Source organism: Vulpes vulpes, chromosome 11, assembly GCF_048418805.1.
Source record: "Vulpes vulpes isolate BD-2025 chromosome 11, VulVul3, whole genome shotgun sequence".
NCBI lineage: Eukaryota > Metazoa > Chordata > Mammalia > Carnivora > Canidae > Vulpes > Vulpes vulpes.
Genome location: NC_132790.1, coordinates 59,043,120 through 59,060,619, shown reverse-complemented (window position 1 = coordinate 59,060,619; position 17,500 = coordinate 59,043,120). Strand labels below are relative to the sequence as shown.

The 17,500-nt window shown below is 48.3% G+C and overlaps 1 protein-coding gene across 9 annotated transcripts in view; it reads left to right on the top strand.

Annotated features, from left to right (window-relative positions):
- Nucleotides 1-17,500, top strand: part of SCN5A (sodium voltage-gated channel alpha subunit 5) — a 97,421-nt gene that overhangs the window by 60,149 nt on the left and 19,772 nt on the right. For 4 of the 9 annotated variants that reach the window (XM_072726488.1, XM_072726487.1, XM_072726489.1 and 1 more), the window contains exons 16-20: nt 1,208-1,564; nt 5,432-5,869; nt 7,179-7,331; nt 10,102-10,222; nt 11,044-11,198. In XM_072726488.1, coding sequence (XP_072582589.1) covers nt 1,208-1,564; nt 5,432-5,869; nt 7,179-7,331; nt 10,102-10,222; nt 11,044-11,198 — 1,224 coding nt within the window. Of the gene's footprint in view, nt 1-1,207; nt 1,565-5,431; nt 5,870-7,175; nt 7,332-10,101; nt 10,223-11,043; nt 11,199-17,500 lie in introns of all 9 variants that reach the window. The other 5 variants (XM_072726492.1, XM_072726485.1, XM_026000992.2 and 2 more) reach the window with 2 other exon arrangements.

The following is a 17,500-nucleotide window of genomic DNA, read 5'->3' as shown; positions in this document are numbered from 1 at the left end:
ATGGGTTCTCATCCTGACTCCACTGCCATGAACTAATGGACTTAAATAAGTTACTCCACCTTTAAGGGTTGGCTTCTTCATCTGTCAAAGGGTTGGCTTCATCTCAAGAGGTTACTGGGGCTCTGAATGAGGTAAGCCATCCTAAGCATGGGCTGGCACAGCAGGTATTCAAGAGATGCTAGGCACCTGCCCTCTTTGTCTGTGATAACTGAGAGGAGAGAAAGTTAGAGGCGGTTGGGCAAATCAGAGATGGTTTGACCTGATGAAGATGAGTCTGGAAGAGGAAGGACATCCCGTGTTGGAGAAATCTACTAAGGAGTTCTGGGAAGTGAGCCTGAGGCAGGTAGGAAGCTGGTGTGGGGCTGAAGAGCAAGGCTGAGTTGGGGAGATGAAGCTGGAGCTGTTGTCCTCAGCTGAAAGGTCAGAAGGGATAACTCAGCTGAAAGGTCAGAAGGGATAACTAGCCAAGAAAGAACATCTATGTAAAAATGAAACTGAAAATTTAGTGCTGGTCACAGGCCATGCCCCAGAATGATACATTCATAGGCATCATCACGTGAGAGACCCAAGAGGCCCTAGGAGTGACCTCTCCAGACCATTTTATGTGACATCAAAGTACACTCAGTTTAGGGAAATATCTAGACTTGCAGTCAAACTCAGGAACACTAGCTGTTACACACACTGACACTCAGCCTATGCACCAGTGTGCAAACATATACACACATATATAATATTTCCTGATACATTCATGGAATGTCAGAGCCCTTCCATCAAGTCATTAGTGTCTCCACTCCCCAAGCCACTGTTCAACAGTGGCCACCCTCCCTCAAGAGACCTCTGTTCTGTTCTACTTCCTAATTAAGAAATTATTCATTTCCCAACAGTGGGCCTCATGAATGCCCGCTGTTGGGGGAGCTGGCTCTCTTTCTACCTATGCTCAGGAAATGGCATTTTTCACTCCAGGAGGCTTTAGTTCAGAGAAAGACAAACAACTGGTCAATACCATCCTGGGTCAGGGCCATTCCTCCATCCTGGCCTCAAGAGAGCCAGCAAAGCTGCCTCAGGCTGTAGAGAGAAACAGCAGTGAGTGCTCTGGGAGAAACAGGTGTCTGTGGGCCCCCTGGGTGTTTAGGCAGGAGCTAGCAGTGTTAAGGGTGTCCATGGTAGCAGGAACTAGAGCCCCTCACAGTGACACCTCCCTCCCCAGCTGCGGGTCTTCAAGTTGGCCAAATCCTGGCCCACCCTGAACACGCTCATCAAGATCATCGGAAACTCAGTGGGGGCGCTGGGGAACCTGACGCTGGTGCTGGCCATCATCGTGTTCATCTTCGCTGTGGTGGGCATGCAGCTCTTTGGCAAGAACTACTCAGAACAGAGGCACCGCATCAGTGACTCGGGCCTGCTTCCCCGCTGGCACATGATGGACTTCTTCCATGCCTTTCTCATCATCTTTCGCATCCTCTGTGGGGAGTGGATCGAGACCATGTGGGACTGCATGGAGGTGTCTGGGCAGTCACTGTGCCTGCTCGTCTTCTTGCTTGTTATGGTCATTGGCAACCTTGTGGTAAGTTGGCCAGTGGCCTCACATACACCACACACACATTCACCCATCCAGTCATCCCCTCTGTCCATTCACTTAACTTCCTTCCATCCATCCACTCATTCACTCAGCCATCTATCAAACTATCCATCTATTGATCATTCTCTCATCATCTGTCCATTTACCCACCCACCCACCTATTCATTACCCATCTTTCCATCTATCTGTTCATCTATTCATTCATCCACCCACCTAGGTGCCCATTTACTCATCCATCTGCTCACCATTCCATCTATTCACTTATTTTTCCATCTCTCTACTCATCCATACATCTCCCTATCCAGCCGTTGATCTACTTATCAGTCACCCACCCACTGACTTACCATCCATCTGTCCACCTCTTCATGAGTCTGTTTATTCAGTTACCAGTCCTCCTATCTATTCATTCACTCACTCACCCAGCCATCCATCACCCCCACTTATTCATTCTCATACCCATCCATCCTTTCACTCATCTGTTTATCTGTCCATCTTATTCATTCACTCACTCACCCATCCATCCATCAACTTCTCTTCATAAACACATACACACACCTATTCATCCATCCATTTGCCCAACTATCTGTCCACCCATCCATTCACTCATCCACCCATGATCTATCCATTCATCTATCACCCATATTTTTACTCTCTTATCTATCCCTCCTCTCACTAATACACCCGCACATCCATCTGTCAACCCACAATCTATTCACTCATTCGCCAGTCCTCTCCATCTACCCATTTATCCAACCAGCTCTCTACTTAGCTATGGATCCATCCATCCACTTGCATCCCTCCTCATTTGCTCATTCATTCAATCACCTACCTAGGTACCTGTTTATTCTTTATATACTCATTTTATATTCATTAACTTATTTACTCATCTGCCAGCTATTTTATTAGTCATTTACTGTCAGTGATCTATCACATGGTTTTTCAATTCAGCTTAACAGGCATTTACTGAGCCCCTGTTGCATGCAATATACTGTGGCAGATGCTGCTGGGCATACAGAGGTGAACATGGCCCTCACATTGCTCACCAGTGGGAGAATGGGGAGATGGAGAGTTCAAACAGGCCTGAGATAACTCTCAAGCTGGTTTGAATGATCAGAGGCATTAAGGAGGAGCCCGTGGGTGGTGGTCCCCTTCAACAAGGGAAATCAAGGAAGGCTTCCTAGAGGAGGGTTTCATGATGCTAGAGTGGGAAGGAACAACGGGAGCACCGCATAGGTGCAGCAGGTGGTCCAGGTAAGGCAGGGCCCACAGGGGCTTGTATGTCACCCTGGCTCACTATGGTGGGAGTCCCCACTACCCTGTCATGAGCTACCCTTGCTTCCCTGGCCACCTGTGTCCTAGAACAGGTGCCTTTTGCCTTGTATCTTAATAATGTGAGGAATTCTGGAGTTGAGAGAGATCAAAAAGCCAAATGCCAGAGAAGGAACTATGGGAAGAGGCAATGTTGCGGCAAATGGGTGGTTCAGGAAGGAGTCAGTGTCCACGTGGACAGGGAGCTACCTGCCTGAGCACACAGGTGGTCCACATGTGCTCAGACATCACACCTGCATAATCTGACTCTCGCTGCTGTGGGCAGTGTAGACTCACATCAGCTCAGAGAGGGTTTGTGGGTGGCTCAAGTACTGTGGGCTGCAGGTTCCAGACAGAGCCCTTCTGCAAACCTGGCTGCTTCTCCTCCAGTGTGCCTTAACCATGCAAGGGTGGCCCCCGGCCAAGTTGGGGTCAGGCCCCCTCCAGCCCCACTGGTGGAGCCCCGAGAGGGGATAGGGCATCGGTGCATGGTGCCAGTAGAACCCAGTTCTTGGGCTGCACCCCCCTGCAATCCTCCAACTGACCGCCCCTCAGGATGGAGCCTGCTCAGCCCTGGGCCAGCTCCGGGAGCCGCCAGACTATGTATTCTAAAGAGGATGCGAGTGCACCAGGCTCTCAGCCCAGGGCCAGGCCCGCTGCCCTCATGCACACAGCCCTGCGATTTCCTAGCGGATCTGCCTGGGGATGAGAAGATTAGAGGCTGCTGGAGGAGGGAAGCTAACGCAGCCCACGCAGCCCCCTCCCTGGTCGCCTCAGGAATTGGGCCGCTGCCGGGCGTGGGTGGAAGCAAGATTGCCATTGAAATGGGAAGTCATGATCAGGCAGGGGCTGGGGAGCAGCAGCATGATTGACGGGGAAAGCACTGGAAGAAGCCAAACCTCAGAAGCAGCAACAAGGGAGGACCTGGCATTCTTGTGGGGGTGGTTGGGGCTGCCCAGACACCCACCTCTTCCAGCCTGGGCCCTAGATACCTGGAGGTGAGGCACGGGTGAGGGCAGAGGATTCAGGGTGGGCAGCTGGGAGTGGAGGCAGTCCAGGAACCGCGCCAGAGGTCAGTGTAGACAGCAGCATTGAATCACATCAAGTGCCCTACCCCCCAGGGATGACATTAAAAAGGCTGCCAGGTGTCAAATGTGATCGTCTCCCCATATGGAATGCCAGCTCCTGCTTCTTTACCTTGCCATTCTGTCCTCGTGAATGTGCATTGCTTCTTAAAGCAAAGGCGTGTTTCTGACTCTTGGCACTCCAGCCTTGCCACTGCTTCCTTCAGAATTCTCGTCCCTAGCTCCTTGACAGGCATGAAGCGTGTCTTAGGGGCTTGTGACAAGCCGAAGAGAGGCCTAGAGAACCACACACCCACCTTCACATACCTCCCTGCCGTAAAGGTCCCCTGTTCAAGGGAACCCTCTTTTGGGGGTGTCTGGGAGAAGACACAAAGCCCAAGGTGGGGAGGCGGTGTCTCTGGCCTGTCAGCCTCAGGAGCCAGTCTGACCCATGTGTGGGAACAAGCCCACCGTCACTTCCATTTGCCCTCCCTGAGGCTGGGAAATGAACACAAGGCCACCCTTCTGTCATTCAGCTGAAGGTCTCTTTATTCAGAAAAGCTAAAGTTTTACACTGGCAGGATGGTTTAACAACATAGGGGTGGAGGCGTCCAGAACCATGCCAAGAGAGATGGGTTTTGCACACCTCACTTAAGGGAGTCTTCAGTCCCTAGCCCCGATAGGTCACCTGAGTGAAGTACTGTCCCTCTGGCACCCCACAACCTCAGCCTCTCCCCCAGCTCCAGCCGTAGGTGCCTCCACCCCATCCCAGTGTCTGGTCCCGTACCTAGCACCCATCCAAGCACCCGTCACCACCTAGCCAGCCACCTCTCTGTGTCCTGACCTTGTAGTTACAGTCCCAGATGCCTGTGCCTTTCTTCTCCTGCCATTGCCCCTTCTCAGCTCTGTCCTCCATGTCCCTCACCTGGAAAGCATAGTCACACCTGGGGACACAGGTAGGGTGTACTCCACAGCAAGAGCCCTTGATGTCCAGGTACTGAGCCAACTCAGAGACCCCACCACTACCCCCTCCTTCACCAACAGATGTAAAGGCCCTTTCCCAGGAAAGCTCCCAGGAGCTCTGGATTATTTCTGGGTGGGGTTCTGTTTTGTCCCTGGTGATCCCAGATTGGATTCCACTTCCTGGGGAGCAGCCTCCCACTACTCCCAAGGCAGCAAGAGCCCATCTGCAGGCTTCATCACTGGATGAACCCATGGTTCTCCCGTGGACCCTGGGCCAAGACCCAAGGGATCTGGGGCCATGCAGCCAAGTGCCCTCAACCCAAATTGTATCTGAGCCCTTGGGAAAAAGGGATGAGAATTTATTATCTTTTGTTTTATAGCCAAATGCACTAGATTCAAGAGAATTAGGATTTAGGATGAGGGCCCAGTGGTTTGACCCTAGAGCTGTTGGCCATCACCGATTCTTAAGGTCCCCGGGACTCAGTTGCCTGACAAGCCTGATCCATTGCCTCCACAGGTCTTGAACCTCTTCCTGGCTTTGCTGCTCAGCTCCTTCAGTGCAGACAACCTCACAGCCCCTGACGACGACGGGGAGATGAACAACCTCCAGCTGGCCCTGGCACGCATCCAGCGTGGCCTGCGCTTCCTCAAGCGGACCACCTGGGACTTCTGCTGTGGACTCCTACAGCGGCCTCCAAAGCCTACGGCCCTCGCTGCCCATGGCCAGCTGCCCAGCTGCATGGCCACATCCAGCTCCCCACCACCCCCGGAGTCACAGAAGGTGCCTCCTGCCCGTAAGGAGACACGATTTGAGGAAGACAAGCAGCCAGGCCAGGGCACCCCTGGGGATACAGAACCTGTGTGTGTGCCCATTGCCATGGCTGAGTCAGACACGGACGACCAAGAGGAGGATGAAGAGAATAGCCTGGGCACAGAGGAAGAGTCCAGCAAGCAGGTGAGTGCCCCCCAATGCATATATGCAGGGCCCAGGGCTGTGCTCTCCAGCGGTCCCAGCCCCTGCCAGACTGCTCCCGGAGTAGGGTGGAGGTAGAGGCAGCCTCACCGAGGGGTGCCAACCCTGTTTTCCCAACCTGACCCAGAGAGGATCTCGGAATGGACTATTGTCCATCATTGATCTGATGCCAGCCACAAGCAGCTAACTGTACAGAAAGGGGAACTAGGTGTGGCAAGACAGAAACTTGCTAGGAGTGCCCTACACCCCTATGACAGAGCCAGCACTTCTGGTCCCCGCCCACCATTGTCCCCCTCCAGGACTAACAAGGTGGAATGTCTTGGTGAGGGAGGAGTGCAGTCTCCTGACCTCCTGACTGCCCTTTCCCCTCCTCCCAGGCCCAGGGCTAACTCTGAGATTTAAAAATAAGCATCCCTAAGATGGCAGGTGTCAGAGACAGCACTATCTTATCTCCCAACCTGTTATTTTTAACACTTAGGACCAGAGTCTGGACAAAAGAGACAGTGCCCCCCCCCCCAACCCCCTCTGTTTTCCTGTGGCCCGAGCCAGGCTCAAATGGCTCCTCCTTAGGTCTTTAGGTCAAACAGTGAGTGGTTCTCTGTGTGGTTGGGCCCGTCCTGGCTACTTCCTTTGGGCCGTGTACTGGGCAGGTTTGCTGTGAAGAGGAACTGCCCCCACCCGTGTGTGGAATTAGAACTGAGGTTCCAGGCTTGCTTCCACATCTCTGTGCCTCCCGGTGGTCCCAGAGGCCAACTTCCACCCACCCCTTGAGTCAGGCTGTGGGACAGTGATGGTGTATGTTGGGGGAGGGGAGGATTGGCATTGCCATGACCACGGCTACCAATTATCTCTAGGATGCTCCCTTTTCATCCCCTTTCTTTCTCCTGAGCCTGTTGACTCTGGCTTCCTGGGGCCTGTGTGTGTGTGTGTGTGTGTGTGTGTGTGTATGTGGGTGGGGAGGGGGGATACACGTGGCAAGCCATGGGAGCTCATGGGGATGTCGGTATGTCATTCCTGAGTGGAGTTGCCAGCATTTGGACAGTGGGCATTGGCAGCCCAGCTGCGCCCTTCCAGGGAGTGGGAGGAGGGGGAGATTGAAGCCAGGTTGACCCGGAGCTGTCTGCCTGGATCTTCTGGAGGCCTCCCAGCTGCCCACTCCGGGCCCTTGAGGGAGAGATCTTCAGTGACATGAGGCCCCATGAAGAGGGCAGGAGACCATGTTCCAGTTGCATATGCGGGACCCTGGAAACACTCTGGCTGGGTCACTCATGGGCTGGGGTCTCTTCAGCAGGAATCCCAGCCTGTTTCCGGCAGTCCAGAGGCCGTCCCAGAGCCAGGGGCCTGGAGCCAGGTGTCAGAGACTGCCTCCTCCGAGGCCAGTGTGGCTCAGGCAGACTGGCGGCAGCAGCGGAAGGTGGAGCCCCCGGCCCCAGGGTGCAGTGAGGTAACCCACATCTTTGTTCCTGAAGCCGGCACGGCGCTGCCACTTGGACTGGAGCCAGGCCATGAGAGGTCCTGGCTTACACCTGCACCTGCTGGGGGAACCGTAGCCACCGTCACACGCAGTGTGGGAGACCCATTGGCAGAGGGGAGCATGGGCAGCCCTGTCCTGGCAGGGGAGGGTTGGGGTGGGGCCCAGAGCTTCTGGCAAATTCTGGAAGCAGCCAGCTCAGGCTCCTGACGCAGGACTAACCCTACACCTTCATGTGTTCACCCCACCTCACTCAGTCCCCGTGCTTTGGTCCTCTTTGGCAAATGTTTGTCCTGTGAATTACCCCATCCCAGGGGACTTTCGGGGGGTTGCTGAGAACAAGTTCCTGGCACATTGGCGACCAGCTGCTTCTCCCCTTGACTAAAGCAGAGGCTGCAAACAGAAGGCCTAGTGTAGAGTTTTGTTCTGGCCACAGAAGGGTTTTAATTTCAATTTACTACCAACATTTAAAACCCAGTAGCTTTTATATAAAAAGACGAAAACAAAAACCAAAAAACCCAAAAGCCAAAGTAAAAACAAATCTGCATTTCTGAAATGTAGAAAAAAGTGGAAAAAAATGAAAAAACATTGGAAGAAGAGCCACCCTGCTGGAGACAAGTGATAACCGCCTCCTTGACGGATGAGCTGGAGCTCTCTGGTTTGCCACAGACCCCACTTGCCTAACTTCATTCCACTACCTACAAGCATTCCACCCCGTGAGCATTTGTGTCCACAACCCCTGAATAAAGGACTGTGGTGTGTTTACCAGGCCCCCACCCTGCATACCCGTCCCCGCTTACACCAAGCACTGTGGAAGGTGAGGTCAGGTGTTCAGAGACAGTGTCCGTGGTCCTCGGTCCCGCAGTTGTGGCTCCCTCCAACGGAACATTGCACGTGCTGCCTTGTCCCTTTCATGGGAGGGGCTTATGGGAGGCTTTGTGATCATGATCAGCTTTGGAGCATGAGCGTCTGCTGGAGTCTTCATCCCACCGGGGCAGCTCACACCTCTCCGCTGGAGGGTCTGGCACACAAAGGCACATGGGAACAGGAAGATACAGGAGGGGCACAGGTCACAGAGAGAAGGGGCTTTCGTACTGACATGATGAAACTTCTTCCTCTCAAATCTGTTCGTGGTGGGACCCATCAAAGGGAGAGAGAGGTGGGCTGAATTCTCCTGAGAAAAAGACCCCTCCTCTCACCTGCAGCGGGATCCTGAGAACTTACCTCCCACCCGATGGGCTGGGGACTTTATGCGGCTCCAGTGCCTGAAAAGCACAGAGACCTCCTCTGGCTTGTCCCTTTTCCAGCTCAGCTGCCCAGTGAAGCTGTGGGCAGAAGGATGAAGGCTTCAAAGCCACAGGGACCCCGAAAGGTCTAAGGCTCTATCCTATACCCAGGAGCCCCCTCAACTCTCCCCGCAGCGTCCAGCCCTTCCCCATCACAAACACCAAAACTAAAGGGGACTTTGCTGTTAAGCAGAGTGAGTCACGGAAGGAAGGGAAAAGAAGACAGCTTCAGGAGCAGAGGCAGGCCCGGGAACTCAAACCAGCTCATCTCCAAGTGGAGCCTGAGACAGAGCGACACGGGCATCCCCACTTAGCGGGTGGCATGGACGGGATCCAAGACCACTGAAGCCTCCCCTTCCTTCTCAGAAGCCCCTGCCTTGCCCGTCTGCAGAGTAGGCTCCTAGAAACAGAGCCTAAGACAGGCTGCCTGTGCAAATGATTTACTGAGGGAGTGCCCTTGGAGAAGCTGATAGGGAGGTGGGAGAAGCAGGATGAGGCCAACAAAGAAGCTTCGGAAGGCCAGGTACCGAATTCGGGTTTCAGCCTGGTCCAGTGGGGAGCCCTGGAGCATGAGCTCCACATGGCATTGCCCCACCCCGAGGCTGGCCTTGTGTCTTCCCATGTCAGTGCAACACTGGGTGTCAGTCACCCCTGGCTTGGGTTGTAACCCCCAAGCCATTACCAGGGACAGCCACTCCCCGGCTATAGACTGTTCTAGAGAAGGGGCCAGCTCAGCAGCCTGCGTTCACAGTGCAATGGCATAACAGGAGGAACGGGACAAAGCACCCACAGTGAGCACTGCTGCACCCCCCCCCCGACGTTGTCACCCACACCTGACAGACATAGACACTCACAAGGGCATACCGTATGCACATGCCTCTCTAGAATCAGATTATGCAAGGTCAGGGTTCGAGAACCCTGTGTGGCCAGGCAGAGAAGTCTCCGATACCTTCTTGCTTTTACTGCAGACTCTGCCCATCACACCAGCATTCATGAGTTGGGTGAGAAGTGTAGGCTGGGTTGCTGGCCTGTGCTCTGCACGTCTGACCTCACACCTGTATGTGCCTGTGGTCCTGGTTGATTCTGTTCTGGGTGTGGCATGCCTGTCTCTTCCGTGTGCACCAAGCTACCACCGTGAGTCCTTTTCCAAGTGTGAGTCCATGTTGCTGCCCAAGTCTGTCTGTTCCCAGTTGGATGCATTCCCCATCCCCGCTGTACCCCATCCTAGACTCCAGCAGACCAGAACCACAGACTCAGGAGCCCCTGAGGTCCAGCCTCAGTTCAACCCCAGGGCAGGTTCCCTCCCACCCACCCTGGGCTCAGATTTCCAGGTTATGCAAAGGAAAGTAGTCTGGGCACCTCCCCTCAGGGAGCCCCTGACTGCCCCAGACTCTGGGCTGAAGGCTGGAAGCTTCCACATGGCCCTCACCCACCCCACCCCACGGCCCTGTCCACAGGCTCCAGAGGATAGTTACTCGGAGGGGAGCACGGCAGACATGACCAACACAGCAGACCTCCTGGAGCAGATCCCTGACCTGGGTGAGGATGTCAAGGATCCAGAGGACTGCTTCACTGAAGGTACACAGCCCCAGAGGGGCAGAAGACCCAGCAGCTCCTTGGGGCCCAAGGCCATATTGGACCCCACTCTGACCCCAATGCTTGCATCCCTCCCCATTCCTGGTGACCCTGGGGTCCCTCCTTCCACCCAGGACCTAATGACAAGCCTGCCTGTGGAGTGCCAATCTGGGTGGCTGTGGGTCAGCTGTACTGAAGACCCATGACCCCACATTGGTAGAGTGATGCCCCCCTCAGCAGCAGGGACTTCATCTTCTTCATCTGTGCCCCTGGCACAGAGCCTAGCCTTTTCTGTAAATGCTCATGGGTGTGACATGTGACCATGTTGGTCATCAGTATCTGTAGCTTTTATGAATCGGTGGTATATTCAGAAGGCAGCTGGGGGTAAAATGAGAGTTTGCCCTCCACATGGCTACCAGTGAGGGGGTTGCCATTCTCAAGGCTTAAAAACCGCAAACATGGAGAAGACCCAGAAATAGAGTACCCCAGGGGTTCTGGAATATTCCCCCAGGGGGAGAGTTTCCCAGATGAGCGGAGGAGAAACTGGAGCCCATCCCAGCCCCAGCCTTCCCCCTGCTCAGATCTCCCAGGCCCTTTGCCCTGGGTGCCTAGTCCATCTGGCTTTTCCATGGAGTTCCTGCTGGGCGTGGGTCCCTGAGGACAGCACCATGGTGTTCCCCACTGTCCCACCACGCCTGCCCACCATGTCACACTGTTCATAACTGCTTTCTCAGTCACCCCTTCCACCATCCAACATTTTGCGATCAGATGTAGTCATATGCAGGCCCTGACCTGGGCCTGACCCCACCTCCCTTCCCCGACAGGCTGTGTCCGGCGCTGTCCTTGCTGCGCCGTGGATACCACACAGGCCCCAGGGAAGGTCTGGTGGCGACTGCGCAAGACCTGCTACCGCATCGTGGAGCACAGCTGGTTTGAGACGTTCATCATCTTCATGATCCTGCTCAGCAGTGGAGCACTGGTATCCTCCTGGGGATGCAGGGAGAGGGATGGAGAAGGGGGGAGGGCAGGGAACGGAAGTCTCCAGCTGGAGAGCCAGGCCAGAAACTGGGGCAGAGCCTCTGCTGAAGATGTGCTTCCCCTGGCCCCCGGAACAGGAGTCAGCTCACAAAATCACAACACCACACACATACAGAGGTCATCGGGCGGGCCCCTGTGTTCCACCAAAGGGGAATGATTTCACATTCACAGTGTACAGCTGGCATAGGTCTCAAGTCACCAGCCTTCTGCCCCCATGCTCTGGTGACACACCCACCTGCACATAGCTCCATTAGGCCATTTCAATGCAGTTACCAATGCTGGCTGAGATTGCACTGGTAGCTCCACTTTTTCTCGTGTTCCAGGGCTAGAGGCCATGCTATGTAGTTCACACATTGTCACATTTGATCCCAACAATGGCCCTTTGTGGAAACATGAGGTAACCTGCCTAAGGTCCCACCACTCACAAGCAGCAGATGTGGCATTTAAACCCAGGCATCAGGTCCTTTGTCTTGACCTTCCATTTGGTCAATAGATCTTTCCTCAGTTCGCCTTGTATCTAGTCCTGTGAGCCATGAGGAGCAGCAGGAGGAAGAGACCCCAGCCTCAGCCTCAGCAACTCAGAGTCTAGTTGAAATCAGATTCCATAGTTTTGAGATAGAGATCAGGTCAGGAGAGAAAACTGAATAGGAGTGGAGCAAATGACCAGGAGGCCAGGGGAACCAAAGCAATCAGGAAGACTCCCTGGAGATAGCAGGTGAAGCTAAACTATGGAGGACAAAGAGGTTTGCTGAGACCAGGAGGAACAGGGAGGCCCTCCAGGAATGCCCCATGTGGCTCCCAAGCACCCTCTTCTGATCTCTCAAGAGTCCTCTTAGGAAGAGATGGGACAGCCCTGGAGAGGGTTCTAGAAGATGCTGGTGAACAGGGAGATGGGTAGCCAAGAAGGCAGGAGAGATCACAATTTTCCTTACCTGGGGAAGCAAGCACTTAACATTGTTGGGGAGGTGAGAACCCCATGTTTGAACAACTACCAGGGAATGCTTTGAACTATGGAGCAAGAGAGAAGGGCACTTTGACCCAAGGCTATATGCTGCCTCCTGGGGGGCAGGCCATGGGGAGGTACCATGACTGTCACTCCTAGATCTCTGGGCCTCCCACCTCATCCTGTACTGCCCTCCTCTGTTCCAGAGTGGGCCTGGAGCCATGACTTGCAGGCTGCATGCTGTTTTACCATTGGCAGCTAGAGCCAAATCTCTGTAGGCTTCAGAGAAGGATGATTTGACAATATGTTAACGAGTTTTGTTTTTAAACAGCCACAAACAAGGGCAGCCAGAGCCATGTAGTCTGGGCTGTGGAGGAAAAAACTCAGCCTGGCATAAGTGAGGAGGAGTTTTGGCAAGCAAATGGTGAATCTAATCAGGGTAGACAGCCAAGCACGGTTTAAAAAAAAACCACGTCGATGATATATTGAGAAAAAGAAGTCTGAGTGTGATATTTAAAGTTATAAACTTGTTTAACAGAAAGCAAACTATATATCCCTTCCAAATTGTTGAAGGGGATTTTCTTTTAAAGAAAACAGAGCTCTTACAGCAAAAGAGAAGAGAAAAAAGAAGGAACAAGGAAACATTAAACCAGGAAACAGAAAATAATATGGCAGAGGCAAAAGCTAACACGTGTTTTAATAATAATGGTAACTGGATAAAATTCATATTTTCAAAGGAAAGGACTCTGGATGGATTTTTTTTTTAAACTTCACCTTTGTGCTCTTAAATGACAAACCAAGACAGTGTCCCTCAGAAATATTAAAAGTAAAATGATAAGATATATCAGGCAAGTGCAAACAATGACAACAAAAATCAGTGTTCTTTTTTTTAAGATTTTATTTATTTATTCATGAAAGACAGAGAGAGAGGCAGAGACACAGGCAAAGGGAGAAGTAGGCTCCATGCAGGGAGCCTGATGTGGGATTCAATCCCGGGACTCCAGGATAATGACCTGGGCTGAAGGCAGGCGCTAAACCACTGAGCCTCCCAGGGATCCCCAAAATCAAAGTGTTTTTGTTTGTTAACATTTAACAAGGTTGAATTCAGCATAAGAAGCTCAAGATAAAATAAGGTGGGTCTAAGCCATAATAAAAATAAAACGATTATATTTTTGCTTGGGATTGCATAGCACTTATATCAAACAAAAAACAAAAGAAAACAAGAAAAAAAGTGGCAACAGTGCAATAGTACAGGGAGATTTTACCACACTTCTATTAGTTCTTGACAAAGCACATAGATAAAGACAACAAAAGGGCAGCTGTGTGGCTCAGTCGGTTAAGGGTCTGCCTTCTGCTCCAGTCATGATCCCAGGGCCCTAGGATCAAGTCCCACATCTAGCTCCCTGCTCTGAGGGGGAGTCTGCTTCCCCCTCTCCCTCTGGCTGCCACTCCCCCTGCTTGTGCTCTCTCTCTCTCTCTGTCAAATAAATAAATAAATAAAATCTTTTAAAAAAAGAAGACAATGAGAGATCTAAAAGTATGTATATAGTTAACAAATTTGATCTAGCCTAATAATAATGAAAGCAGTAACATTTAAAATAGCACCCACCATGTGCCAGACCCTGTTGTAACCATTTTACAAAGATTAATTCATTTGAGTCTCACAATAACTATTGTGTTGAGTTGTACTGAGTACTTAATTAAGTACTATTATTAAGTGTATTTTATAGATAAGGAAACTGTTAGATATAACAAAATAGAAAGATTAAAAAACAATCCTTAGAAGTGTAAAAGTAATTCTTAAACTTTGGATCAAACAAAATAGTTTGGTGGTAGGTTCATGGGTGTTCATTATATTAAAAGTAAGCAAATAAATAAAATCCAAAGGCTACTCATGGACCAAAGATGATCGTGTGTTGTAAGTCAAAGATTATGATTCAACCAATTCTATCCACCTGAGATCCACCTAAGAAAAATAAGAAAATTAGAGGTAGAGAAAAAAAAAAACTGGCTGGAGGGATTAAAAAAAAACTAGAAAATAATAATATCGAGAGTACTGCTTATAGGATGCAGCCACAGCTGAAATAAAAGGAAAATACATAGGGGTGCCTCGGTGGCTCGGTCAGTTAAGCTTTTCACTCTTGATCTCTGCCCAACTCTTGATTTCAGGGTCGTGAATTCAAGCCCCACATTGGGACCCACACTGGACATGGAGCCTACTTAAAAAAAAAAAAGAATCATAGACTTAAACACTTTTATTATTAACTAAAAAGAATGTAAATTAATTAGTTAACTCAAGAAATTATAAATATAACAACAAAATAATCTTAAAGACAAGGAAAAAATAAAATTTTAAAAACAGATCAATCAATTAGAAAATAAATAATAAAACTGATATGAAATTCCAAAGCTGATTCCTTGAACAATTAACAGTAAAATAGATAAATCAGTAGCTAATTAGATTAGCTAATCTCTCACATCTCCAAGGGTGGGTTCTTTTGCATTCTCAAACAAGAAAATAATTGCAATCCTGTTTAAATGTTCTAATGTATGAAGAAAGATGGAAAGTCTACACATCCTTTTTATGCAAGCTAAATAATGCTGATTTTTAAAACCTCAAGTATATCAACAGGAAAACCGTAGATCAGTTTTAATACTCCATTCTTGGGATGCCTGGGTGGCTCAGGGGTTGAGTGTCTGCCTTTGGCTCCGGGCATGATCCCAGGATCCTGGGATCGAGTCCCTCATCAGGCTCCCTGCGGGGAGCTTGCTTCTCCCTCTGCCTATGTTCTGCCTCTCTCTGTGTGACTCTCATGAATAAATAAAGAAAACATTTAATACTCCATTCTTATTAATAGTGTCACGAAAATCCTGAAATACATGCAAATATGAACAAGCAATATATTTTAAAAATTGAATAAGTCATAACCAGGTGTGTTCTAAAATGGTAGAATGGTGCCATACTAGGAAATCTATTTATATGACTAGAACAGAGATGGAAAACCAAATATATATATCTCAAATCATTGAGATATAGTTATCTCAATGAATGCCTGATTTCTAAAACTCTAGTAAGAATAGAAATAAAATATATTTCCTTAATTTGGTGAAAAATATATTCTCAAATTAATTTCTATTATCATCATTAGTAGTAAAACACTTGAAACATTTATATAAAAGTCAGGAGTAAGAAAAGGATAATTTCACTACTTTTTAGCTGTTGTTCCATTATTTAATAATAATCTTGAAGTACTGGCCAGTGCAATTAATCAAGAAAAGTGAAGATACAAAATAAAAACTGGAAAATAGAAGAATTGAAGTTAATAGAGTGAAGTATAAAATCAGTTAAAATAATAGAAATAAATAGAACTATAGCATTAATGGTAGATAATAATTGCTACAAAAATTTTTAAACCAATTAAAAATATTATGTAGCCAGTTATAAAATAAATACCGAAAGAATTGTTGCTGTGGTTGTTTTATACCAACAGAAACCATTTAGTCATAAGTAATGTTTCTGGATTGTCCTTATTTGCCAGACATTGTAAGCATAAAATAACTGGAAATAAATATGACATGAGATGTATAAAAGGTACATGAAGAAAACTCTAAAACTTTGCTAGGCAGTATAAAAGAAGACCAATCAAAAAATATACTATAAGTATACTCTGGTCTTGGGTAGGAAGACTCCAGATTAGATCCTAATGCAGTTAATAAATTCAACATAATAACAATAAATTTGCAACATTTTTAAAGGGAATTTGACAAAAATTACTAAATTTTATTTTGAAAATTACTAAAAATGGCCAGGAAAATTCATATGATACTAATTCAGGAATAGACAGCAAGAAGTAAAAGCACACAGAGAGGTTTAGTAGATTTAAACAAGTATAGAAATGTAGTTTATATAATAAAATTGACTTCTAATCTATGGATTTGAAGTGGATTCTTTAATAAAGTAACAGTGACAAGCACTCTGAAAAACATATTAAAATAGATATTTGCTCTTTACCAACATATATTGGATTTTTAAAATTGTAATGTAAAATAATGAAGCCAGAAAGTTCAAAAGAAAGTAAAAGAAGAGAAGAAGTGTCATTTTTTCCACCAGCCTTAGACTAGGTAGGGGCTTTCTTAATGTGACACTGAAGGTTCTACTAAATGAAAATGATAATAAATGATATAATTACATTAAATGATATAATAATAAATGAAAAAAAGTGTGGAACTAAAGTATGGTAAACAAAATTAAAGATTATTTTTATAGGTTGAATTTATTTAATTTTTTTTCTTTTCCAAGCTTTTATTTAAATTCCAGTTATTTAACATACAGTGTAATATTAGTTTCAGGAGTAGAATTTAGTGATTCATCACTTACATAGAACACCCAGTGGTCAACACAAGTGCCCTCATTAATATCCATCACCTATTTGGCCCATCCCCACACCCACCTCCCTTCAGCAACCTTCAGTTCTTTATAGTTAAGAATCTTTTCTGGTTTGCCTCTCTTTTTTTTCTCTACGTGTTCATCTGTTTTGTTTCTTAAATTCCACAAGTGAGTGAAATCATATAGTATTTGTCTTCATTTGACTGACTGATCTCACTTAGCATAATACCCTTGAGCTCTATCCCATCATTGCAAATGGCAAGGTTTCATTCTTTTTGATGGCTGAGTAGTATTCCATTATATATACATACCACATCTTCTTTATCCACTCATCTGTCCATGAGAACAGTAAACAAGATTTACAAGGCACACAACTAGGGTGGAGTATGTAAAACAAAGAGTTCATGTCGCAGAATAAATCAGGCACTCAACTAAAAAAAAAAAATTAGACAAAGAATATGAACAGACAATTTGCAAAAGGAACATTGCAAATATCCAAGGAAGTGATGTCAGCATTACTAGTAATAAAATAAGTTAAAATGTAACACAATACAACTTTCATTCTTAGTCTAGGAAAAGTGATGGAGGAGAGACCCCACCACCATCGGGGGAGTGGTGAGGAAAGAGCCAACTTCATGCACTATGGAGGAAGTGTCTGTGGATGTCCCCTGCTGGAGATCCTATACCCAATCTGTACCCAAAGTGCACCTTTGACCTGGCACCCCAATTCTAGAAATTTCCTGAACAGATAATCAGACACATTGTTCACTGCAGTGTTGTTTCTACCAGTGATAAATTGAAAACAACTGAAATGTTCGTTAATAGGTGCTTTGGCTAAATACACAAGAGTATATGCAAATAATAAAATATCGTGCAGCCTTTTAAAAGAACATTACTGTGTGCATTCACATTG